Source organism: Somniosus microcephalus, chromosome 15 (genome assembly GCF_052327205.1).
Source record: "Somniosus microcephalus isolate GS21.2 chromosome 15, FLI_Smic_1.0, whole genome shotgun sequence".
NCBI classification, from domain to species: domain Eukaryota; kingdom Metazoa; phylum Chordata; class Chondrichthyes; order Squaliformes; family Somniosidae; genus Somniosus; species Somniosus microcephalus.
In genome coordinates this window covers 62492057-62518379 of record NC_141001.1, presented here as the reverse complement: position 1 = coordinate 62518379, position 26323 = coordinate 62492057, and the positions used below count along the sequence as shown (strand labels likewise).

The 26323-nt window shown below is 43.6% G+C and overlaps 1 protein-coding gene across 1 annotated transcript in view; it reads left to right on the top strand.

The window, feature by feature from the left end:
* Nucleotides 1-26323, top strand: part of insc (INSC spindle orientation adaptor protein) — an 811538-nt gene that overhangs the window by 725366 nt on the left and 59849 nt on the right. The window contains exon 9 of the mRNA XM_086007893.1: nucleotides 19082-19260. Within this exon, the coding sequence (XP_085864019.1) occupies nucleotides 19082-19260 (179 nt within the window). The remainder of the gene's footprint in view (nucleotides 1-19081; nucleotides 19261-26323) is intronic.

The following is a 26323-nucleotide window of genomic DNA, read 5'->3' as shown; positions in this document are numbered from 1 at the left end:
TGACCACCCCCTGCGATCCCCGACCTCCCTGCGATCCCCGACCTCCCTGTGATCTCTAACCTCCCCCCATGATCGCTGATCCTTCATCGTCGCTGGGTCAAAATCCTGGAACTCCCTCCCTAACAGCACTGTGGGAGCACCTTCACCACACGGACTGCAGCGGTTCAAGAAGGCGGCTCACCATCACCTTCTCAAGGGCGACTAGGGATGGGCAATAAATGCTGGCCTTGCCAGAGACGCCCACATCCCATAAATGAGTTTAAAAAAATCATCCACCTATGGGCAGGGCTGCTGTTCAATATTACCAACAGCACTTGCATTTATACAGTGCCTTTCACTTTGAAACTCCTCAAAGCACTTTACACAACAAGTTACTTATTCAAGTGCAGTGACATATTATGAACTCAAAAAGACTACTGTTAGAAATTATCATTAAATTTAAAGAAAAAAATCAATAAAACTTAAATTAATACATTTCAAACATCATAATTCACCTGTCTATTATTCAAACAAAGGACAATCTGTGGGGGATTGTGGAATAAACTCGGCATTACACTATTTCCCGCATGTCCTGATGACGTCATTGGGATGCGACACTACTATTAAATTTAAGCATGGGTGTTGGAGAAAGAGGAGTTCGTGCCAAATGAGCTTTAAAGAATGGGCTCCAGTATTCCTCCGGTTTCAGGGAAAGCTGAACATCAATCTTTATGAGATGTGCCCCACAGGTGCTTCGGGTGCATATTTATTATGGAGATGTCTGTACACCACCACAGTGGCGAAATGCACCTTTTTGCACCTGGTAGTGATAATTGTGCTACTCTACCTGCTGTGGGTGGGGCCAGCAAACCTCTTCAGTATTTGTGAAATCAGTCACAGTACTCCCAGACTGTCATCCAGAATGTCGAAGGTATAACCAGAATACGTGTAGGAGGGTGCCTGTCTGGCTGCAACAGTTGTCTGAAACTCTTTTTTTTAATGAGGGTATGAATTCATTTATACATTCCTCAGGCCCCTGATCTCTGACCCAGGCAACTCCTGTGACCTATTTCCCAGCCTTACCCAATGCCACTGCGCAATGACCACTAGGGGGTGTAAACGAGCAGTTTAGTGCAACCTTCTTTGTAATGTCTGGTGTTCCCTTGTGGTGGACTGCTGAGCTCTCTTCCACATCATAGGAACATAGGAACAGGAGTAGACCATTCAGCCCCTCGAGCCTGTTCCACCATACAATTAGATCATGGCTGATCTGTATCTTAACTCCATCTACCCGCCTTGGTTCTGTAATGTCCGAGGATCAATAATACTCAGACTGCAGGAGAACAAATAAACAGGTATTTACTGAACAGAGAGTAATTCAAGACAGAAATACAGAAGCCTGCTATGGCTTTATATACAGGGGTGGTCACTGCCGGTACTGCAGTATAAAATCAGTTCTTCTCTTAAAGGTACATACACAACAATTCCTCCCCTTTTAGATAAACAGTACATAACATTCAGTTAACAACTAAATAATAACTAATTACAATTACAATTTTCTCTGTACTATACACATCAACTGAAATAATCATTTATAAGTTCAGTCTTTGAGGAGGCTTCCTGATCCTGACTGGATAGTGCCTTTCTCGAGTATTCTGTTCTTGCGGCGGAGTTGATTCTGGCTCATTGTCATTGGTTGGTTCGTCAGCTTCCAATACCACTGCTTCTGAGGTAGACGCAATCTGTACTTCGGGTTGATTACCAGGTGCACCTGCTCGTGGTATGGGTTTGGCTTGTTCCTGTGACTCTAGAATCTGGTCAGCATGGCGTCTCACGATGCTCTCTCCAACGTCCACTGTGTACATTAGTGGTCCCTGCTGTGTGCATATCGTTCCTGGCTGCCATTTTTCTGTTCGGTAGTCGCGGGCCAAGACTGGTTGCCCTATCTTGAAGCTCCTGGTTGGCTTCTCATTTATGTGCTGGAATTGCTTATCCTCAACATCTCGTCTTATGTTTGGTTTGAGCAAATCCAGGCAACATCTTAGCCTTCGGTTGAAGAACATTATGGCTGGAGCTTGGTTGGTGACTGCATGTGTCGCATTCCGGTAAGCAAACAAGAAATTATCCAATTTGTGTATGTCGTCATTATGCATTGCCTTTATGGCCTTTTTAAAGGTCTGAACAAACCTTTCAGCCAATCCATTTGTGGCTGGATGATATGGGGCAGATGTGTAATGCTTCACCCCATTATTCCTCAGAAACCTCCGGAAATCCTCTGACACAAACTGTGACCCATTGTCGGAGCAAATCTGTTCTGGCAAGCCATTCCTGGCGAAGATGGTCCGTAGGACTGCAATAGTTTTCTCCGCGGTGGTGGAGGACATTTTGATGACCTCTGGCCATTTCGAATGGGCATCCACAGCGATTAGGAACATTGAGTCCATAAATGGACCAGCAAAATCAATGTGTACCCATTGCCATGGAGATGAGGGCCACTCCCATGGATGTAGCGGGGCCTGTGGTGGAGCGTTTTGGACCTTCTGGCATCCTGTGTATCTCTTGGTCATATCCTCGATTTCTTTATCGATTCCCAGCCACCACACAAATGCCCTGGCTAGGCTCTTCATTTTTACCCCTCCCAGATGACCCTCATGAAGCTCATTGAGCACTCTATCTCTCAACTTGGGTGGAATTACCACTCGGGATCCACACATCAAGGTCCCCCGGCACACTGACAGCTGTTCTCTCCTTGGCGAGAATGCTGGCAACAGTGAGTCGCCATGTGCTGGCCATCCCTTCACCGTCAAATCATAGACCCGAGAAAGTGTCGGGTCATTTCGGGTTTCCTTCTCTATACTTGAGTTTGTAACAGGTAGACATTCGACTATGGTCGCATGGAATATCTCAACAGGGTCCACTGCAGGTGCTTCCTCTACCGTAGGCAACGGTAGGCGCGACAGCCCATCAGTGTTTCCATGCTGTTTCGCACCCTTGTACTCTATGTCGTACTGATGTGCCCCTAGAAAAAGTGACCATCTTTGCAGCCGTTGCGCCGTCATCACCGGAACGCCCTTCTTTGGGTTAAAAATGGAGACCAGGGGCTGATGATCGGTCAGTAGGGTGAATTTCTGCCCGTGCAGATAGTGATTGAACTTCTTCACCCCCCACACCAGGCTGAGGGCCTCCCTGTCAATCTGGGCGTAGTTACGCTCGGCTGAGGTTAACAAGCGCAACACAAAGGCTATTGGCCTCTCTGAACCATCAGGGAATTTGTGTGACAGCACCTCTCCGATGCCGTAGGGAGACGCATCACATGCTAACCGAATCGGTAGTGTTGGATTATAGTGGGCCAATACTTCTTTTGAAGTGATTCGGCATTTACATTTCTGAAAGGCACGCTTACACTCATCACTCCATTTCCATGTTACTCCAGTTTGCAGCAGGGCGTTCAGTGGGTGCAGAATTGTAGATAAATTCGGCAAGAACTTATGATAGTAGTTCACCAACCCAAGGAACGACCTCAGTTGCGACACATTTTCCGGTGCTGGAGCCTTGACTACAGCCTCAATCTTGTCCGGCGACTTATGCAACCCTTCCTCATCAATCATGTGGCCACAATGCGAGATTTGTCTCCCGAAGAACTCGCATTTGGGGCGGTTGGCTCGTAGCCCATATTCCTGTAATCTCGTGAGCACCTGCTCCAGGTTGGTAAGGTGTTCACTGTCATTTTCGCCCGTAACCAGGATGTCGTCCAAATAACACTGGGTCCCCGGGATCCCTTGCAGGACTTGTTCCATCACCCTCTGCCAAATAGCCGGGGCTGATGCTACCCCGAATACCAGTCGATTGTACTGGTAAAGGCCTTTGTGAGTGTTTATCGTGAGGTATTTCCTAGACACTTCTTCCACCTCCATTTGTAGATACGCTTGGGCCAGATCAATCTTTGTAAAGCGTTTCCCTCCAGCTAGTGAGGCGAAAATATCTTCTGTCCGTGGAAGTGGATATTGTACTGTGTGCAGGACTGGGTTCACAGTTACCTTGAAGTCCCCACAGATGCGAACCTTCTTCGGTTCCCCAGGCGTGCTGCTCAATGATTTCTTCATTGCAGGAACGATGGGTGTGGCCCACTCGCTCCAGTCCACCTTGGACAGCACACCCGAACGCTCCAGACTCTCCAGCTCTGCTTCAACGGCTGGGCGGATCGCGTAAGGTACCAGTCTGGCCTTAAAAAATTTTGGGTTTGCGTTATCTTCGATTTTTATCATTGCCGTTACTCCTTTTAGTGTCCCAAGTCCTTGTTGGAACACCTCCTTCGCGTCAGTTAGAATTTTTGACAGTCGTCCAGGTGTGACGTCATCATCCTTTTTATCAGTCACAGTTAGCGCCTGAATGGAATGCCAATCCAATTGTATTTTTCAGATTCATTCACGTCCCAATAATGGTGGTCCTCCATCTGGTAGTATATATAGATACAGTTTCTGTGTTTCCTTGCCGTTGTATTCAACTGGCACCCTTATTTTTCCTCTGGGGTAGACTTTTTGCCCCGTGTATGTCTTCAATACAATGGATGTGTCCTTCAAGGGTATGTGTGAGAATAGCCGCTCATTGTCTCGTCGATTCATGACAGTTAGGGCTGATCCTGTGTCCAATTCCATCTTTACTGGGGACCCTGCTATCATGAGGGTGACCCAAATGGTTCGGTGATCCTCCTTTGTGATCACGTTGTGTAACTTTAGACAACTTAGTCTCCTGCTCCCAGAGTCCTTATCACTCTCCTGATCTTCCGAACTACTGTCTGTCAATTTCTTTACTTTCTTGTACTTTTCCTTAGTAGTTCTTGTAGTGTTGGTTTTCTTTCCCGACCTGCAGACTCTTGCTGTGTGTCCCATTTTCCCACATTGCCTGCATACTTTGTCCTTAACCCAGCAGTCCTTCTGATCATGGGTTGTTCTGCCGCAGCGATAGCACTTTTCTGCTCCATATGCCATTTCGTTAGCGCTGTATTCCTGTGGTTTCTGTTGTATTTCCGCAGCTCCCCGTGCTGCTGCTTCGTAGGATACTGCCACGCTGAAAGCCTGTTCTAGCGTCAGGTCCTTTTCCGAAAGTAGTCGTTTCTGGGTTCCTTCACTCTGGAGCCCACAGACAAACTTATCCTGCAAGGTGTCTGCCAGTCCTGCTCCGAACTGGCAGTGCTTCGATAACTTGCGTAGTTCCGTAAGATAGTCAGCATTGTTCTCATCTTTGTGCTGGTTTCTTTTATAGAACTTGAATCTTTCTGCTATCAGCAGCGGTGTAGGGTTTAGGTGTTCCTGTAAGATATTAACAATCTCTTCAAAACTTTTCTCCATTGGTTTAGCTGGGGTAATTAAATTCCGCAATAGGCCGTATGTTCTCGCGCCCATCAAATTTAATAATACCGACGCCTTCGTTCCATTGGCCACCTCATTGGCATTGCAGTACACTTCAATTCTTTCCACATACGTGGTCCAGTCTTCTACCTCATTGACGAAAGCAGTGATACTGCCACTCTTCGGCATCTTGGGTGATTTAAAATGGCGCCTCCCGCGCTTTTTCTTCTTCCCCAATGTAATAAAATGGCGCCTCCCGCGCTTTTCCTTCTTCCCCAATGGAATAAAATGGCGCCTCCCGTGCTTTTCCTTCTTCCCCTTGCTGCCACGCTGCTCCTAGCATTCTACAGGGTAATGGCGGCGACCCACGGCTTCGGCGCGTCTCACTTTTCCTCCCCCACGTTCTATCCTCTCCACGCTGCCCGGTTCTTGAGCACCGACCGCGCCCTGTGTGCTCCACCCTCTCTCTCTGTCTTCCTCCCGATGACGCTGCACGGCCTCTTTGCAGAGCCGCTCGATCGAGCCCGAGCCCGCCGCAGTCCAGAAGGGTCAGCGCACTACCTGCTACCAGCATGACTTGCTGGACCACCTCGACTGGGGAGCCAGGCCCAGCTCTCCACAGCCTCCCCTGCAACTCTCCGATGGATCCCTGGGCGGTTGCCCGCGGTCGACACCCGCCATTCTGACTTCGACCTCCAAGAAGCTTCTCTTCAGGGAAAAGATCCCCGTGAGGTGATGCAGTACTGCAGGTGAGTTCAAACCTACCCGTCGCCAGTGTAGTGTCCGAGGATCAATAATACTCAGACTGCAGGAGAACAAATAAACAGGTATTTACTGAACAGAGAGTAATTCAAGACTGAAATACAGAAGCCTGCTATGGCTTTATATACAGGGGTGATCACTGCCGGTACTGCAGTATAGAATCAGTTCTTCTCTTAAAGGCACATACACAACAGGTTCCATAATCCTTATACCCTTGCCTCACAAAAATCTATCAATCTCAGTTTTGAAATTTTCAGTTGACCTAGCCTCAACAGCTTATTGTGGAGAGAGTTCCAGATTTTCACTACCTTTTGTGTAAAGAAGTGCTTTCTGACATCCCCCCTGAACGACCTAGCTCTAATTTTAAGCTAATACCCCCTTGTTCTGGATTCCCCCCCGCCCCCACCACCAGAGGAATTAGTTCCTCTCTGTCTATCCTTTGATCATCTAAACACCTCAGCTAGATCCCCCTTAACTTATATATTCAAGGGATTCCAAGCCTAGTGTATGCAACCTTTGTAAAGCAACAAGTCAACAAAATAGGAAATCTCGGTAAGATGTTGCTGGTGTCAGGATGTTGCTTACATGACAATGTACATTCAAACTGCATGTCAGTTCTTTCCCTGTTGCTGTCATGGCTTCCATCTCCTGCAATTGTCTGTTGCTAAAAGTTCACGTACACTTTTTCCAAAGTGATTATTTGTTCTTATTGTTTTTTGTCTTTTTCTCAAACCAATTTTACAATAGAAATGCATCCTCCGATCAGAGTAAGGCTTAATATAATTTCTATTAATGTTTTTCATACCAGCTGTCAAGGTGTAACCTTTTGATATAACACCTTAAGATTCAATTTGTGTTTTCCACTTTTCATGGTGTAATAATGATGGAAAAATAATATAACATTGATTTAAGCAATTTGTTTCTTGTAATCAGTTTGAAATGGGGCAGAAGGATGTACAACCAGCAAGTGGATAACTGTACACTAGAGGGCATTCTTGTTTTCAAAGAGTTTCCTCAACACTGTCAGAAATCTTTAGCACTATCAGAACTAACATTTCAAGACCAGAAGCTGTATGCCATGACACTGATTTGTCAAAATTACTAATACATTTCTAAATATTCTAACGAACAAAAATATATGCTCCTTTCACTGCTCCTATTTCATATAACACAAAAGAATCAGATTCTCTTAGTTCAATTTAAAGCACTTTTCTGGTAAACACACTGCAAAAAACCTCAAAAAATGTATAATTTCTCTTACTAAGAGGAAAATTTCATGCTGTTTGGAATGACACCGCAGAGGGATCCGTCATGTCAGACCTGTTTGGGTATTGTATGTGGCAGTCTGCCCACAGCCAAATAAGGCTTTGTGACTGCTGGAAACCTTCGTTACCTAAGTGGCTTTTCTTCATGTGTAAGCTGAGACAACGATGACAGGATTTTCTTCATCTGCCCTGGCACTTCAGTGGCGGTAGTCAAGTGGGCAAAGATGGAAAATTGGGCAGGGACCCATTACGCCAGAAGAAATCAGTGTTTGTAGGAAAATGGTGTAAGGGAAATAGATGGGATTGAAGGCCGATAAATCCCCAGGGCCTGATAATCTACATCCTAGGGTACTTAAGGAAGTGGCCCTAGAAATAGTAGATGCATTGCTGGTCATCTTCCAACATTCTATAGACTCTGGAACTGTTCCCATGGATTGGAGGGTAGCTAATGTAACCCCACTATTTAAAAAAGGTGGTAGGGAGAAAACGGGGAATTACAGACCGGTAAGCCTGACATCAGTAGTGGGGAAAATGCTAGAGTCCATTATAAAAGATTTAATAGCAGAGCACTTGGAAAACAGTGACAGGATTGGACAAAGACAACATGGATTTACAAAAGGTAAATCATGCTTGACTAATCTACTAGAATTTTTTGAGGATGTAACTGGTAGAATAGATAAGGGGGAACCAGTGGATGTGGTGTATTTGGACTTTCAGAAGGCTTTCGATAAGGTCCTGCATAAGAGATTAGCATGCAAAGTTAAAGCACATGGGATTGGGGGTAAGGTACTGACTTGGATAGAGAACTGGTTGGCAGACAGGAAGCAAAGAGTTGGAATAAACGGGTCTTTTTCCGAGTGGCAGGCAGTGACTAGTGGGGTACCGCAGAGATCGGTGCTAGGACCCCAGCTATTCACAATATATATTAATGATCTAGACGAGGGAACTAGATGTAATATCTCCAAGTTTGCAGACAACACAAAGCTGGGTGGGCGTGTGTGCTGTGAGGAGGATGCAGAGAAACTCCAGTATGATTTGGACAGGTTGGGTGATTGGGCAGATGCATGGCAGATGCAGTATAATGTGGATAAATGCAAGGTTATCCACTTTGGTGGCAAAAACAGGAAGGCAGATTATTATCTGAATAGCAATAGATTGGGAGAAGGGGAAGTGCAACAAGACCTGGGTGTCCTTGTGCACCAGTCGCTGAAGGTAAGCATGCAGGTACAGCAGGCGATTAAGAAGGCAAATGGTATGTTGCCCTTCATAGCGAGAGGATTCGAGTACAGGAGCAAGGATGTCTTGCTGCAGTTGTACAGGGCCTTGGTGAGACCACACCTTGAGTATTGTGTGCAGTTTTGGTCGTCTTATCTGAGGAAGGATGTTCTTGCCATGGAGGGAGTGCAGCGAAGATTCACCAGGCTGATACCTGGGATGGCAGGAATGATGTATGAGGAGAGATTGGGTCGATTGGGCTTATATTCGCTGAAGTTCAGAAGAATGAGAGGGGATCTCATTAAAACTTATAAAATTCAAACAGGACTAGACAGACTAGATGCAGGAAGGATGTTCCCAATGACAGGGGAGTCCAGAACCAGGGGTCACAGTCTAAGGATAAGGGGTACGCCATTTAGGACTGAGATGAGGAGGAATTTCTTCACCCAGAGAGTGGTGAACCTGTGGAATTCTCTACCACAGAAAGCAGTTGAGCCCAATTCATTAAATATATTCAAGGAGTTAGATATATTTCTTAAGGCTAAAGGGATCAAGGGATATGGGGAGAAAGCAGGGACTGAGCACTGAATTTGGATGATCAGCCATGATCTCATTAAATGGCAGAACAGGCTCGAGGGGCCGATTGGCCTACTCCTGCTCCTATTTTCTATATTTCTATGTTTCTATCCCCGTCTGTCAAATTTTCCACCGCAAATGTCAGCAGCTCCTCTGAGGCACCTATCTAAATATGGATGGACATATTCAAATTAAGTGTAATGATGGAGTGTTGTGATCCTGCCATAGTGACAGGCATTCCGTATTGCTAGGGCCAGTGGAAGCTACTTAAACATGAAATGGTCCAACACATGAAGTGCAGTTGAGCATGGGACAATCGATTCCGTCTCCCTTATCCGTATATTGTGCTGGAACTTGAAGCGACAATATTTTTTTCTGCCTTGTGGTAACCAGCCCTTTCAAGCTGCTGCAGATGCCAAAGTCATGCAACAGCAAATTTCTGTTGAACTTAACTGAATCTTACATCTCTCCATGCTGCATGCTGATTATTTGTTTTTGGCGTAGCTTTCTAGGCAACTCCTAACTGCAAAAATCTGACCTCTTGCATTTTAGTTTCCAGCCAAGGGCTGTCCCTCACAGCCCATGTTTAAAAACTTGACTGACCAGATCTTTTGTTCTTCTTTCTCAGTGTTCCCAGCCCAGGGAAGGCTGTGAATCTGACTTCCTCCCCAGTCAATGATTCACCAGTAGGCCTTTCAATGTAACCAGCTGTATCGCCTCTCATTTAGGATATGAGTTTTAAAAAATCTCCTGCTGTGCGCAAGGTGAATGGGGGCTTTTCTGGCAAATGGGGGCCTGAGATGAGGCAATTAACCCTCATTGTATCTGTTTGGAATAGACTGAAAGCTGTGACAATCCACAAACTAGTCTTTCTGGCTTTAATGCCCATCTTCAATGCATGCAGCTTGTGGCTTTTTTACAAAAAAGACTGCGTGAATTCTCCTTGTTTTAAAATACAACACTTCCTGGCAAATCAAATAACTAGGGCTGCAGAGAGGGCTTTAAACTAATTAGTGGGGGGGAGGTTTTAAGAAAGCGAAAAATAAAAATGACAGTGGAGAAGGCAATAGAGCAAGGTAGCAGTGGGGGAATTAAAAACCAGAGCGTTTCAGGAAGGGACAGAATGTATGAAGATAAAGTAGTAAAAGGGGTAAAAACAGGAATAAATTGTCAGAAAACATATTTGAAAGTTCTTTATCTGAATGCACGCAGCATTTGTAACAAAATAGACGAGTTGACGGTACAAATAACTACACATGGTTATGATCTGGTGGCCATTACGGAAACATGGCTGCAAGATGATCATGACTGTGAACTAAACATACAAGGGTATTTGACAATTAGGAAGGACAGACAGGAAGGAAAGGGAGGTGGGGTTGCTATGTTAATCAAGGATGGAATCACTGCAATAGTCAGAAATGATATTGGGTCAAAGGATCAGGATAGTGAAACAGTTTGGGTGGAGATAAGGAATAATAAGGGGAAAAAGTCACGAGTGGGCGTAGTCTATAGGCCTCCTAACAGTTGCAACTCTGTTGGTTGGAGTATAAATCAAGAAATAGTTGGGGCTTGTAATAAGGGAATAGCTGTAATCATGGGGGATTTTAACTATCATATTGACTGGACTAATCAAATTGGGCATGGCAGCCTTGAGGAAGAGTTCATAGAGTGTATTTGGGACGGGTTCCTTGAGCAGTATGTAACTGAACCAACCAGGGGGCAGGCAATCTTAGATCTGGTCCTGTGTAATGAGACAGGATTAATAAAAAATGTCCTAGTAAAGGATCCCCTTGGAATGAGTGACCATAATATGGTTGAATTCCAAATTCAGTTTGAGGGTGAGAGAGTTGGATCTCAAACCAGCTTAAATAAAGGAGACTATGAAGGTATGAGAGTAGAATTGACTAAAGTGGACTGGGAAAACAGATTAAAGTGTAAGACAGTACAAGAGCAGTGGTCTACATTCAAGGAGATATTTCACATCTTTCAAGAAAAATATATTCCACTGAGGGAAAAGGGGAGTAAAAGAAAAGACAGCCATCCGTGGCTTAGTAAAGTAATAAAGGATAGTATCTGACTGAAAACAAGGGCATATAAAGTAGCCAAATCTAGTGGGAGGATAGAAGATTGGGAAGCATTTAAAAGCCAGCAAAGAATAACTAAAAGATTAATTAACAAAGGGAAGATAGATTATGAAAGTAAACCAGCAAAAAATATAAAAACAGATAGCAAGAGTTTCTACAGCTATATAAAAAGAAAAAGGGTGGCTAAAGTGAACGTTGGTCCCTTGGAGGATGAGACCGGGAAACTAGTGGTGGGGAACATGGAGATGGCAAAGACGCTGAACAAATATTTTGTATCAGTCTTTACAGTAGAGGACAATAAAAATATCCCAACACTGGACAAACAGGGGGCAATGGTGGTGGGGGGGAGCTAAACATGATTAAAATCACTAAGGAGGTGGTACTCGGTAAAATAATGGGACGTAAGGCGGATAAATCTCCCGGACCTGATGGCCTATATCCTAGGGTCTTGAGAGAAGTAACGGTAGGGATTGTGGATGCATTGGTGATTATTTTCCAAAACTCCCTGGACTCAGGAAAGGTCCCGGCAGATTGGAAAACTGCTAATGTAACACCCTTATTTAAGAAGGGAAGTGGACAAAAAGCTGGAAACTATAGACCAGTTAGCCTAACATCTGTGGTTGGTAAAATGTTGGAGTCCATTATTAAGGAAACAGTAACAGAGCATTTGGATAAACATAATTTAATAGGACAGAGTCAGCATGGTTTTATGAAGGGGAAGTCATGTTTGACAAATATGCTCGAATTCTTTGAGGACGTAACATACAAGGTGGATAAAGGGGAACCAGTGGATGTAGTGTATTTGGACTTCCAAAAGGCATTTGACAAGGTGCCACACAAAAGATTACTGATCAAGATAGAAAATCACGGGATTGGGGGTAATATACTGGCATGGGTGGAAGATTGGCTATCTAACAGAAAAAAAAGAGTTGGGATAAATGGTTTGTTCTCGGGCTGGCAATCAGTAACTAGTGGTGTTCCGCAGGGGTCAGTGCTGGGACCTCAACTCTTTACAATCTATATTAATGATTTGGAGGAAGGGACCGAGTGCAACATATCCAAGTTTGCCGACGATACAAAGATGGGAGGGAAAGCAGTGAGTGAGGAGGACATAAAAAACCTGCAAATGGACATAGACAGGCTAAGTGAGTGGGCAGAGATTTGGCAGATGGAATATAATATTGGAATATAATATGCATTTTGGTAGAAAAAATCAAAGAGCAAGTTATTATCTAAATGGAGAGAAACTGCAATGTGCTACAGTACAAAGGGATCTGGGGGTCCTGGTGCACGAAACACAGAAGGTTAGTATGCAGGTGCAGCAGGTGATCAGGAAGACCAATGGAATCTTGGCCTTTATTGCAAGGGGGATGGAGTATAAAAACAGGGAAGTCTTGCTGCAGTTATACAGGGTATTGGTGAGGCCATGCCTGGAATACTGCGTGCAGTTTTGGTTTCCATATTTAAGAAAAAATATACTTGCTCTCGAGGCGGTTCAGAGAAGGTTCACTCGGTTGATTCCGGAGATGAGGGGGTTGACATATGAGGAAAGGTTGAGTAGGTTGGGCCTCTACTCATTGGAGTTCAGAAGAATGAGAGGCGATCTTATCGAAACATAAGATTGTGAGGGGGATTGATCGGGTGGATGCGGTGAGGATGTTTCCACTGATGGGTGAGACTAGAACTAGGGGGCATAATCTTAGAATAAGGGGCTGCCCTTTCAAAACTGAGATGAGGAGAAACTTCTTTACTCAGAGGGTAGTAAATCTATGGAATTTGCTACCCCAGAGAGCTGTGGAAGCTGCAACATTAAATAGATTTAAAACGGAGATAGGCAGTTTCCTAGCAGATAAGGGAATTAGGGGTTACGGGGAGAAGGCAGGGAAGTGGACGTGAGTCTAGGTTCGGATCAGCCATGATCCTATTGAATGGCGGAGCAGGCCCGAGGGGCCGTATGGCCTACTCCTGCTCCTACTTCTTATGTTCTTATGTTCTTATGTTACTTGAACATAACTCAATCTAAAAAATCCTTGGTGAAGAAAAACAAATTATCACTAATCTCAAAATCTGACCATCTGGACGGCCACACTTATTGGTACAATTACTCATCCAACCATCAGGTAAGCCCAATCAGCTCCTTTATTACTTAATATGGTAAGAAAATGGCTTTGGTTTACCATTATGAGCTCTTTCTTATGAACAATAGGACAGTAAAATGCAAGACCTATTCAAATATTTGTTTTCTGAAAGGACCAAATGACATCCTCAACAATTCTGTAGTAATAAATAATACAACTACATTCATCGTGGTTTTTATCTGTTACTGAAAGTAGTCATTTAATCAACTCGTTGTAAAGATATGTCTGTTTTGGTTGGTGAAGGCCAAACAGAATGAAATACATGGCAAATAAGTTAGTGAAAATCATTTAATGGGATTGATTACAATGACGAGCAAAGTATCATTGTTGCCTCAGCAATACCAGTTTATTTCCCCCTCTATTTTATCCATGCCTCTGCCAATGATGCTGGAATTGCCAGAGTGACTTTCATGATGAAAAAAAGTGCATTGCCAGAAGCCCCTTAAGAGTTGAGAACATTCTATCAACACTACAAGCACTGTGAAGTGGTATAAGTAGACAAAACCCCACAAAGTAATATAAGCAAAATGTTTCCCTAAACCTTCCAGTGTTTTTCTGACAGCAGCTGAGGATCCCCTTATATATTGCTGGAGGCTGCCATCTCCCCACCCCCGAATTGTACCGCCCGTGGTTTCTGGGCAGGCTAACGAACTGGCAGTAACATCATAGGTGGAAACAAAGTGGCATCTAACGTGCATACTAAATGCATGTTTGGACCTTAATTTACATATATGCATTAGGCTGATGTCTACATTGAGGTCAACCTGAAAATCGCATTGGGTGGGCCACGGGAGGTAGGTTCTCTTTTAGTTTTTGTCTCACTACTGCCCCGTTCACACTGAAAATGGGGCATGAGACGAAAATCGCCCCCCTCAGTCTTAAATGAGTGCCTTTGTTTCTTTATAGTTTTTTTGAAGTATGTCAGAAATTTGAGTGTAACACTTGAAGTATGATGGAAATGCATGTGTGATGTACCATTTCTATAATCCTATATATAGAAAGATATACCTATTAGTATATATAGATAGATGTAACACAGTTTTATGAGGCTGCACATCTGTACTAATCCTGCTCTCAATCTCTGTGGCAATATCCCTCACTGTAGAAACATTTTATAAGATACCACAGGCTTGCTTCTTAAGAACATAAGAACATAAGCAATAGAAGCAGGAGTAGGCCATTCAGCTCTTCGAGCCTGCTTTGTCATTCAGTAAGATCATGGCTGATCTTCTACCTCAACTCCACCTTCCCGCACTATCCCCAGATCCCTTGATTCCCTTAATATCTAAAAAATCTTTCTGGTCATATAGGATACAAGGGGAACGGAGTCAAAGTTTATTTAGGAATAAGGTTATTTTGATCAAGGCATGGAACAAAGCCAAGCATTGCAACTCCCATCTATACTTTGCTTTTACGAAGCCACAAACTCAAGTAGGCAACAAAGCAGCAATTATCACACCATAAAGAGCAGGAAATAACTAAAACACCAATCAAACCCCTTGGAATCCTTGGATATTAAAACAATGAACTAGAAACAAAGTTGGCAATATTAATGGTTAGAAATCCAGTAATCACATTAGCGATCTTACGTTTGGGATTGTGGACATCTGCATATTCATAGAATTCTATTGCAAAAGTTGTCCTTCTTGCAAGCAGATAATCTGTTGGCCTGGTGTATGCAATTCATGACCTCATTGATCATTTGGAAGGCTCGGTATTAGATGCAGTTATTTTTGACTATACTGTTGCTGCTGGGCTGTCCAACAGAAGCAAATACAGTGACCTGTTCTGACAGGAGCAGTGACTACCTGAAACAGACAATGTAACATGGATGCCTGGCTGATGCCAGATTTGTTTCCCTACAGGCATCTGAAATGAGCCATAAACAAACAAAGGTCAATGTTGCTGTGACCTTTACATGTATAGCTAAAAAATGGCTTCTGGCAGAGCTGGACTCAAAAAGCATGTTGAATTCATCACAGGCTCCATTATTCCCTGCTTTGAGCTTGCAACTCCTGATTACCTTGGGTGTTCACTTGTTCCAGGAAATAAACTTGTTGATGGTAAACTTCTCTTGTAAGCATGGTGGCAGGGAGAGGAAGGAAAGGTTCCAAGGCATCTTCCACATTTATGTTTTTCTCTGCACTGGTCATGGAGAGTTGTAATATCAGAGAGGGAATTAATGGCCTGGCCTTCTTACAGCTGTTTTGCACCTTTATGAACCTTTCCTTCTGTCGGCAGCCATAGTGCGCTTCCATTTTAAGAGATGCTAGCTGTCTTTAAGTGGTGTCAGAGATGCCCGATTTCTCCGCCCCCCCCCCCCCAAACTGGCAGGCAGTCAATAAGCAGCGTGGGTAGTGCTGGCTGCATGCCTGACCCATGGTAATGAGCTGCAGCACCAATTTCACCCAATTCCTCCAGTTAAGTGATAAGGCATGTGCAGCGAGTATCTCGCCCCCCCCAAAAAATGGACGCAATCAAAATTCTAGGCCGATATGTTTGGACTTTTATTGATACCGAATTCTCTCCTTTATCTACTGAAAGGAGTTTTAATGCCCCTGGCCATTAATTTTTCACAGAAACATGGTTGCCAACTGCTTTACCATATTTATACTGACAGTTGTGAACATTTGGACTGACACATAAGGCGTAGTATATTGAATTAAAGCATCAAAGCATGACCAAATGCATGATTTAAAATTATGTAATACTCCACACAGTTCAAGATGAACTACAAAAATTTTGTTTAAAAAATCTATCTTCAGACATTCCACCAATGGTCATCTCCTATTCTCAGTACTTCATTTTTATAGCTGTGTCTTCCCTCTTGTTATATTATTCCTCCATCAGCCTTTTTCTCCATTCGTGATGTTTGTTTGGATGGAATTCCATTGTGCAATATCACATTCATATGAAGTTTCCTTGTCTGCCATTTTAACTGGGTTAGCAGTTTTGTGAAAATAACAGACAACAGGATTTCATACAAATTCATTACTAATGGGCCGTATATTCCGATGCCTATGGGTGTGTACGAGCTGTGTACGCACCCACAGGGACATCGGAAATGCCAGTTTCAGGTATGCACAGCGCATGCGCTGAAAACTGGCATTTCCGATCTGTCAAGAATGCTCTGGGATCACGTGAGCCATGGGCAGCCAATCGGAGGAGGGAAAAGCCCATTCATAAGATTGACAGGAAGACCTGTCTAAACTTATAAATACTACGGCCCCAAAATAGCAGTAAACCTTCAAATAATTTTTTTTTAAATCACACTTTTTAAATAAACTATAAATTACATTAAATAACTATTTTAAACAATAATTTAAATTTTTGAAAAAATTAATTTTATATTCTAATGGGGCTTAAAATAAACTTACCTTGCTTTAAAGTATTTAAAAATAATAAACCTGTGGAAAAAAGTGGGAAAGAAGAGAAGGTTGAGTGAGAGTGATGGAATGAGTGTAAGGAATGGATGGGTTACTATAGAGGGTGACTATGTTGGAGTGGGGTGGCAATGCCAAGTGGCCTCCTTGTCTGTTGTTAGTTGGTATGATTGCTTTAGGATGAGGGTGAGTGTGAGGGGTGGTTAGTCAGATGGGGATGTGATAATGTAGATAGAGAGAGGGATGGGTGGAGGTGCAAGGTATATTGGTGTGAATAAGGATGTGCAGGAGTAGGGTTGGGAAAGCAGAGTGAGGGGGATGTGATGGGAGGCACAGCAGGATGAAGGTGAATGTGTCTTTGGACTCACCTTTCCTGATCTAACAAGATTGTTGAAGCGTTTGTGGCACTACACCCAGGTCCTGCTGACGACATCCCTGCTATTCACCTCCTCTGCTATTTGGAGTCAGACTCCTTTGCTCTGCTGGGGAGGTCACTTCCTCTCATCAGCAGGGAAGAGAACCTCCCTGCATGCTCTGACTCCCTCCACAAGCACACGGCGGGAGTCATCGGAGAACATGGGTGCAGCCCTCTGCCTCTGTGCAGTAATCTCTGGTGGTGTGTGCAGCAGTGGAATAGTGAAGTGCACTGCCTGCACACTCCTAGATGAACCTTCAAATGCAATGTGTCCATGGCTCCTTTAAATATCCCAGCTGAAAACACATCATCGATGATGTCACCAGACCCGCAACATTTAATTGGGCTGGGTAACGCGCAGGGTGGTCTTAATAGGTCCCATTAACGTACAGTTGTTCTGTGGAGCGGGATGGAGCCAGCAATGGGCTTGCCACCCACCATAGCGGCTGCCCGCACCGGACCCACCCAGGTAGGGAAAATTTCGGCCACTGTTTCACCTGGAAGGGGTGTTTGGGGCCCTGAACAGTGGGAAAGGAGGAGGTAAAAGGACAGGTGCTGCATCTCCTGCTCTTGCATGGGAAGGTGCCTTGGGAAGGGGAGGGGATGTTGAAGGTGATAGAAGAATGGACCAGAGTGTCGCAGAGGGAATGGTCCCTTTGGAATGCTGAAAGGGGAGGTGAAGATATGCTTGGTGGTGGCATCGCGCTGGAGGTGGCATCGCGCTGGAGGTGGCGTAAATGACAGAGGATGATCTGTGGAATGTGGACGCTGGTGGGGTGGAAGGTGAGGACAAGGGGTTCTGGGAGGGAGGGGAAGGGGTGAGAGCAGAAATGCGGGGAATGGGACGGACACAATCTGGAATTCAGATTTCCAGCTTCCACAGTATTTTGCCTTTTGCCTACTACATTCCAGGAATCCAGTGTTAGTATTAAGTATTCCCAGATGAGGTGTGAGTTGCACAGCAAAGCTTCCTCTACTTTGTCCCAGCAATATGCCTTAACTCCAACCTCAGAAAGGGACTTTATTGTACCAGTGTGACATGTTTCCATTTCCCACACTAATTTTTAAGCGAGACTGCCAATTTAGTACCAATTAGTGCTAAATTAGGTTGAGTTTTGCGCTGTTAGCTCAAACCGATGAGGAACTGGAGTGAGACTGCCAAAACTAATTTCGCAAAGAAGCCTTGCAGCCATCTGACAAGGGATACTTTCATCCCATTGGAGAAAACTATTCTTATAGTAGAATTGTTAAACATGGTAAGCTTGTATTATTCCTGCAGATGGCATTATTTGTCAAAGAGTTGTTCTTGTGCAAGGCAAACTGGTCAGTTTAGGAAGAGAAATAATAGAATATAAAATATTTTCAATTAATATTTTAAATTACTATGCATTAATCCCACATTTTACAGTAATTTACTGTACTAATAAACCCCCAGCTGTCACACAGCCACATCCTTCTCTGCTGGGATTATCACTTGTCCTGGAAGAATTTTAAAAATAACTTATTGCTAGCTTAGTGATTGCATAAATCCCCAGGTGCTTCACTTACCAACTGCACAGTGCTAAATCCTATTTCCAAAGCATCTACTTAAAAAGTCTCGCTGCTGTGGAAGATAAAATAACGTGAATAACATAATCAATATTAATCTGCATTGTGAGTTTTACAAACTGTACTACATGAAGCTTTTAATATGATTTTGAAAATACAAAATTCAAGAGGCTTTTGGGAATATAAATTAATACATTTCCATGTCAGATTTGCTATTTAATTTAGATGTTATATCAAAGAATGGAGCCTATAAAATAACTGTGCATAACTATTTTCTTTTGAAATTGGATAAATATGAAATGGCAAAGGTCTATTTACTTCCACTGAGGTCTGTGTAATTATGTAAAACATTTATTCTTTTCTCATAGATTTATGCAAAGATGCCTCATCGAGTGAAGTGTTCCTGCTGGCTTCTGCTGCTCTTGCCAACATCACATTCTTTGATTCAATGGCCTGTGAGATTTTGTTGCAGTTGAATGCAACAAAAATTCTTATCGAAGCCTGTCGTGACCCGCAGAGAGTTGACACTCCTTACTCCAAAGATCAGGTTAGTAGGTTTAATTAGAACATTGCTCATACTCTACATCTAATAGTGGAATGTATTTGAAGCCTTATTCTCATTCAAGAGCTGAAAGAGGAATATGAACCAATTAAAAAAGCGCGTGAAAATTTACTTCCGAAAATTTGTTTCTGCAAATTTAAAGATATGGCGTGGAGCCTTTAAGTTTGACTGCTGATCGGGTGCAATATCAGTAATGCACCCATTGTAAAATGAACCAAATAAATTGTAAATGTTTTCCCCATCCCCATTTATATGCGCGCACACACACACACAAAGACACACTCGTACTTCTTCCAACTGTTCTAATAATGGGACGGTATTTAAAAAAATCTATTTACTGTTTTATCTCCAACTGTCCTGCATTTTTCCTTTGTGTTGTGGAAAATTTGCCATTTTTACTTACAATGTCCCAGCATTGTTACCCCCTGTGGAAATGTGCATTTGTTAATGAAATGCAAGCCATACCAGCTATGCCATTCAAAGTACTTTAAAATAAATCAGAATAGAGTGGCAAGTTGCAGGAGTCATGACGTGCTGTGAATCTGAAGGATTTGCACAACCAGCAGCCCTCTGGACAGAGCACTGGAAAACCAAGGAGTCCTGCTTTGCCAAACGTTGGCCATGTTAAGTTACAAAGGAGGACAGTTCAAAGCAGGCAATGTTTCTTACAGCAGAATGAAATTTACAACAGGGACTTGTTGCTGATCTAAAGGGATACGTGGCCAAAAGGGATAAAAATCAGAAGCTTTGCCTCACTTTGTAGCACATTGCTCACCAAAGCTAATTTTCAGCAAAATTGCATTCTGCAGACAGAATTGAGGCATCACCGACTTTTTGAAGACCTAGCTGTACAAATCTATATTTTTTTTAATTGGAAATTTTAGTTTAGAAGGAGGCCATTTGGCCTGTTGTTCTCGTGTTGCTGATAGCGCTCACCAAAATGCCTACTCTGATCTTTCGGCTCTGTGCCATTAATTATATATTTTTACATCCTCTTTCAAAGTTAATGCCAATTACAGACAGCTTTATACTGTTGACTATTGGTCAATGGCCTTTGGAGTGAGACAGTGCTTCTTGGCTTGAACTGAGTTAGTTGATCTTAGCCAGGCTGCCATTGTTCTCAGTACCTCAGGGGCAGAGAGGAAAAATCATCCCAGAACTTCTTGGGTATGTGAATGCTCAGTGAGGACAGGATCAAACATAGCCCCAGAGGTCTTTAAGTCTCTGTGAATGTTACTTTTTGTAAAGTATTTTCTGCTACTTTTGTTTATATCTAACTTCTAAATGGAAGATTTTACAGGTTGCAATGCAAAGATTTGCAAATTAATTATTTTTAGACACGGAGGTCAAAGTGTAATTTTATCCAAGCCTACTATTTCCTGTTTTTTGTGTTTATTGGAAGTTCAGTATACATGGAATTAAATGCTGATTATTAAAATATGTTGTGAAGTATTTAATGAGAACAGAATGAGGGAATAAAACTCTATTAGGAGATCATTGCTGTGATGAGCAATAATTTGTGAGCTTGTTAATGATCTTGACTTCTAAGATGCAAGGATTTTGTAAATAAACCTCAAGGGTTTCTATCGTTGCAGACTTGACTAAAGAAGATTTATGATAAATTATATATTTGTTAATAATAATTATGCCAAAAAGAAGCTAAAATTGAAACTTAGAACGTATTTATATTTGTAGATGGTGCTCTAGAAATGACAGGTCGAGCCCATCTATACTATACTCCATTGTTCCTGTCTCTGTCACCATGGAAAAATAAAGTCTTGCATTTATATTGCACCTTATCATAACACTCAGAAACAGCTCAAAAACATCACATACAATGAATTATTCTGAAGGCAGTGACTGTTGTTATTTGGGCAGCCATTTTGCAACCAGCAAGATCCCATAAACAACAATGAGCTGAATGGCCAGTTAATCTGTTTGTGTTGATATTAGTTGAGGAAAGAAATCCATGCTCTTCTTTGAATAATGCTTGGAATTTTTAACAACCACTTAAACCACTAGAATAGGCAGGTAGGTTTAATGCATCCTCTGAAGGATGGCATCGCTGACAATAAATTACTCCCCCAATACTGCTCCATGGCTTAGCTTCATATAGCTAGGGACAGATGTTTTCATATATTGTTTACCCATTGCACCACCATTCTTGTTGCCTATAGCTATATATGAGTAACTGACCACTCTCATTCTGTTTATTTATCAATATGATCATTCCATTCATATCTCCTCAAATAATGAAGCAGTCCATGCCCACTTGCAGCAAGACCTGGATGACATCCAGGCTTGGGCTGATAAGTGGCAAGTAACATTCGCGCCACATAAGTGACAGACAATGACTATCTCCAACAAGAGAGAGTCTAACCACTGCCCCTTGACATTCAACGGCATTACCATCGCCGAATCCCCCACCATCAACATCTTGGGGGGTTACCATTGACCAGAAACTTAACTGGACCAGCCACATAAATCCTGTGGCTACAAGAGCAGGTCAGAGGCTAGGTATTCTGTGGTGAGTGTCTCACCTCCTGACTCCCCAAAGCCTTTCCACCATCTACAAGGCACAAGTCAGGTGTGTGATGGAATACTCTCCACTTGCCTGGATGAGTGCAGCTCCAACAACACTCAGAGCAAATATGTGAAGGCAAAGGGGGGTGTAAAAGGGGAGGGGGTGTTGCAATATTAATTAAGGAGTCAATTACTGCTGTAAGGAGGGATGATATATTAGCGGGTTCCTCTAATGAGGCCATATGGGTAGAACGTAAAAGCAAAAAGGGGGCAAGCACTTTGCTGGGAGTGTACTATAGGCCCCCAAACAGTCAGGGGGAGATAGAGGAACAGATATGTAGGCAAATCTCAGAAAAGTGCGAAAATAATAGGGTAATAATAGTGGGGGATTTCAACTTCCCCAATATAAATTGGGATAGTCAGAGTGTGAAAGGCTTAGAGGGTGCAGAATTCTTAAAGTGCATCCAGGAGAGCTTTTTGAGCCAACATGTAGAAAGTCCTACAAGAGAGGGGGCGGTACTGGACCTAATTCTGGGGAATGTAGCCGGGCAAGTGGTGGAAGTGTCAGTAGGAGAGCATTTTGGCGACAGTGACCATAATTCGGTGAGATTTAAGGTGGTCATGGAAAAAGACAAAGACGGCCCGGAAATAAGGGTTCTAAATTGGGGGAGGGCCGATTTTAATATGATAAGGCAGGATCTGGCCAAAGTGGACTGGGAGCAGCTACTTATAGGAAAATCCACATCAAAACAGTGGGAGACTTTCAGAAGGGAAATAGAGAGAGTACAACGCCAACATGTTCCTGTAAAGGTCAAGGGTGGGACCAACAAGCAAAGGGAACCTTGGATGACAAGGGATATACAAAAATGCATTAGAAATAAAAGGGGGGCTTTTGGCAGTTACAAAAGACTAAAGACGGAAGAAGCCCTAGAGGAGTATAAAAAGTGCAGGGGCATACTTAAAAAAGAAATTAGGAGGGCGAGGAGGGGCCATGAAATAACACTGGCGAGCAAAATAAAGGAAAATCCTAAGATGTTTTATAAGTATATTAAGGGCAAGAGGATAACCAGGGAAAGGGTAGGGCCCATTAGGGACCAAAGTGGCAATCTGTGTGTAGAGCCAGATGATGTAGGCGGGGTTTTAAATGAATTTTTTGCATCTGTGTTCACTCTGGAGAAAGACGAAGCAGACATAGAAATCGGGCAAGGGGACTGTGACATACTTGAACATATTAGCATCGAGAGGGAGGAGGTGCTAGCGGTTTTAGCAGGCCAAAAAGTGGATAAATCCCCAGGCCCAGACGAGATGTATCCCAGGCTGCTGTGGGAGGCAAAGGAGGAGATTGCAGGGGCTCTGACACAAATTTTCAGAACCTCTCTGGCCACAGGGGATGTACCAGAGGACTGGAGAACAGCTAACGTAGTACCATTATTCAAGAAGGGTAGCAGGGATAAACCAGGGAATTACAGGCCAGTGAGCCTAACATCTGTGGTAGGGAAATTATTGGAAAAAATTCTGAGGGACAAAATTAGTCTCCACTTGGAGAGGCAAGGATTAATCGGGGATAGTCAGCATGGCTTTGTCAAGGGTAAATCATGTCTGACAAATCTGATTGAATTTTTCGAGGGGGTGACTAGGGGGGTGGATGAGGGAAATGCTGTGGATGTGGTTTACATGGACTTCAGTAAAGCTTTTGACAAAGTCCCGCATAGGAGACTGGTCAAGAAGGTAAGAGCCCATGGGATCCAGGGTGCCTTGGCGCGTTGGATCCTAAACTGGCTGAGTGGCAGGAGGCAGAGGGTGATGGTCGAAGGTTGCTTTTGTGACTGGAAGCCTGTGTCCAGTGGGGTACCTCAGGGATCGGTGCTGGGTCCCTTGCTGTTTGTGATCTACATAAATGACTTGGATGAGAATGTAAAAGGTATGATCAGTAAGTTCGCAGATGACACGAAAATTGGTGGGGTGGTAAATTGCGAGGAGGAAAGCCTCAGGCTACAGGACGATATAAACGGGTTGGTCAGATGGGCGGAAAAGTGGCAAATGGAATTTAACCCTGAAAAGTGCGAGGTGATGCATTTTGGACGGACAAATAAGGTAAGGGAATACACAATGAGTGGTAGGACCCTAGGAAGTACAGAGGGTCAGAGGGACCTTGGTGTACATGTACATAGATCCCTGAAGGCAGCGGAACAGGTAGATAGGGAGGTTAAAAAGGCATATGGGATACTTGCCTTCATTAGCCGAGGCATGGAATATAAGAGCAGGGAGGTTATGATGGAGCTGTACAAAACGCTGGTGAGGCCACAGCTGGAGTACTGTGTGCAGTTCTGGTCGCCTCACTATAGGAAGGATGCGATTGCTTTGGAGAGGGTGCAGAGAAGATTCACCAGGATGTTACCTGGGATGGAGCGCCTCAGCTATGAAGACAGGCTGGACAGGCTGGGGTTGTTTTCCTTGGAGCAAAGAAGGCTGAGGGGGGACCTGATTGAGGTGTACAAAATGACGAGGGGCATAGATAGGGTAGATAAAGAGGAACTTTTCCCCTTAGTAGGGGGGTCAATAACAAGGGGGCATAGATTCAGGGTAAGGGGCAGGAGATTTAGAGGGGATTTGAGGAGGAACTTTTTCACCCAGAGGGTGGTTGGAATGTGGAACTCAATGCCTGAAAGGGTGGTAGAGGCAGGAACCCTCACAACATTCAAGAAGCATTTGGATGAGCACTTGAAATGCCATTGCATACAAAGCTATGGACCAAATGCTGGAAAATGGGATTAGACTGGACAGGGATGGATGGGCGGCGCGGACACGATGGGCCGAAGGGCCTCTTTCTGTGCTGTAAAACTCTATGACTCTATGACTCAAGCAGCTTGACACCATCCAGGACCAAGCAGCCCACTTGATTGGCACCCCATCCACCACCTTAAACATTCACTCCTTCCACCACCGTGGCTGCAGTGTGTACCATCTACAAGATGCACTGCAGCAACTCGCCAAGGCTTCTTCAACAGCACCTCCCAAATTCGCGACATCTACCACCTAGAAGGGCAGCAGGCGCATGGGAACAACATCACTTGCATGTTCCCCTCCAAGTCACACACCATCCTGACTTGGAAATATATTGTCGTTCCTTCATTGTCGCTGGGTCAAAATCCTGGAACTCCCTCTGTAACAGCACTATGGGAATACATTCAGGCGGCTCAGCAACACCTTCTCAAGGGCAATTAAAGAGGGACAATAAATGCTGGCCTTGCCAGCGAAGCCCATATCCCATGAACGAACCATCAGACTGTTTGTTTAACATCCAATCTTGGATGAGCCTTGATGAAACATTGGTAAAACTGCAACCATCAGCTTCAGCCGTGAAACAGACTTCATTCCCACTCCGCTGACTCCACAACCTTCCCAGCCATTATCTCAGACTTAACCAGACTGTTCACAACCTCAGTGCTCCTCCCTATCTCCATAGCCTTCTCTAGCCCTTCAACCCCTCCCTCAGCTTTCCATCCCGCTGATATTGGCCTCTAATCTATTCCCGCCTCACTTCACCCTCAGTATTGGAGGCCATGCCTAAGCACCATGCTCTGCAATTCCCCCCCCAAACTTTTCTGTCTCTTTACTCCCAACTCTTCTTAAAGCCCACCTCTTTGGCCACCCTTTGGTCACCCCTCCTAAATCTCTTGCACTCAGCGTCTGTTTTCCTAATGCTTCTGTGAAGCGCCTTAGGATATTTTCTATGTTAAAAATACTGAATAAATATTTTTTGCTGTTTAGCAACATTGAAGTTAATGACATTGATAATGAGGCAAAAGTGTGTCTGCCTCAGTAGGGAAAGAGAGCCTTGTTACACCATCACCATCATCTGATCACCAAAATACAGCAGATGCATCAGACCACTCATTGAAGAACTGAAGTGTTTAATTATGAAATTTGTCCAATCTCTGGGTATACAATCTCCAAATAGTATTTTTTAAATAGACTACTGGCATTGCACTGTGGTCAGTGTGGATGAATTGCATTGCACACACCAGAATTAACAAGCATCAAGCATCTCCCATATAGAAAGTTTCCATGTGTTCACTATACTGTCAAATGATCCTTTTTTATTATTGCAGGGAGCTTTTCCTTTGAAAGGTCAGACATTTGAAATCAGTCACTATAAATAGGGCTGAATGATTTTTCTAAGATGCCCAATTTATATTGGTGAAATAAGCAAGAATTAGTTTATTGAGGCATTCAAGACAGATTAATTGATTTGGCTGGCAACTAAAAGCATGGCTGAGATAATTCTGATTCATGCTTTTCTAAAACTGACTGGATATGTACAATTGTTTTGAAGCCAAATGCACTGAAATATATTATTGGTTTAAGAATGTTGCATGATTGTTTTTGTACAAAGCTCTGATATGGATTTTTTAAATAGTACAGAACTATCTGTGATCAGTCCAAACCCATTGCAATGTCATTTGACAGGTGCAGGGCTCAGACTGAAGCTTCTTGGACCAAATGTGAAAAATGTCACTGGCTG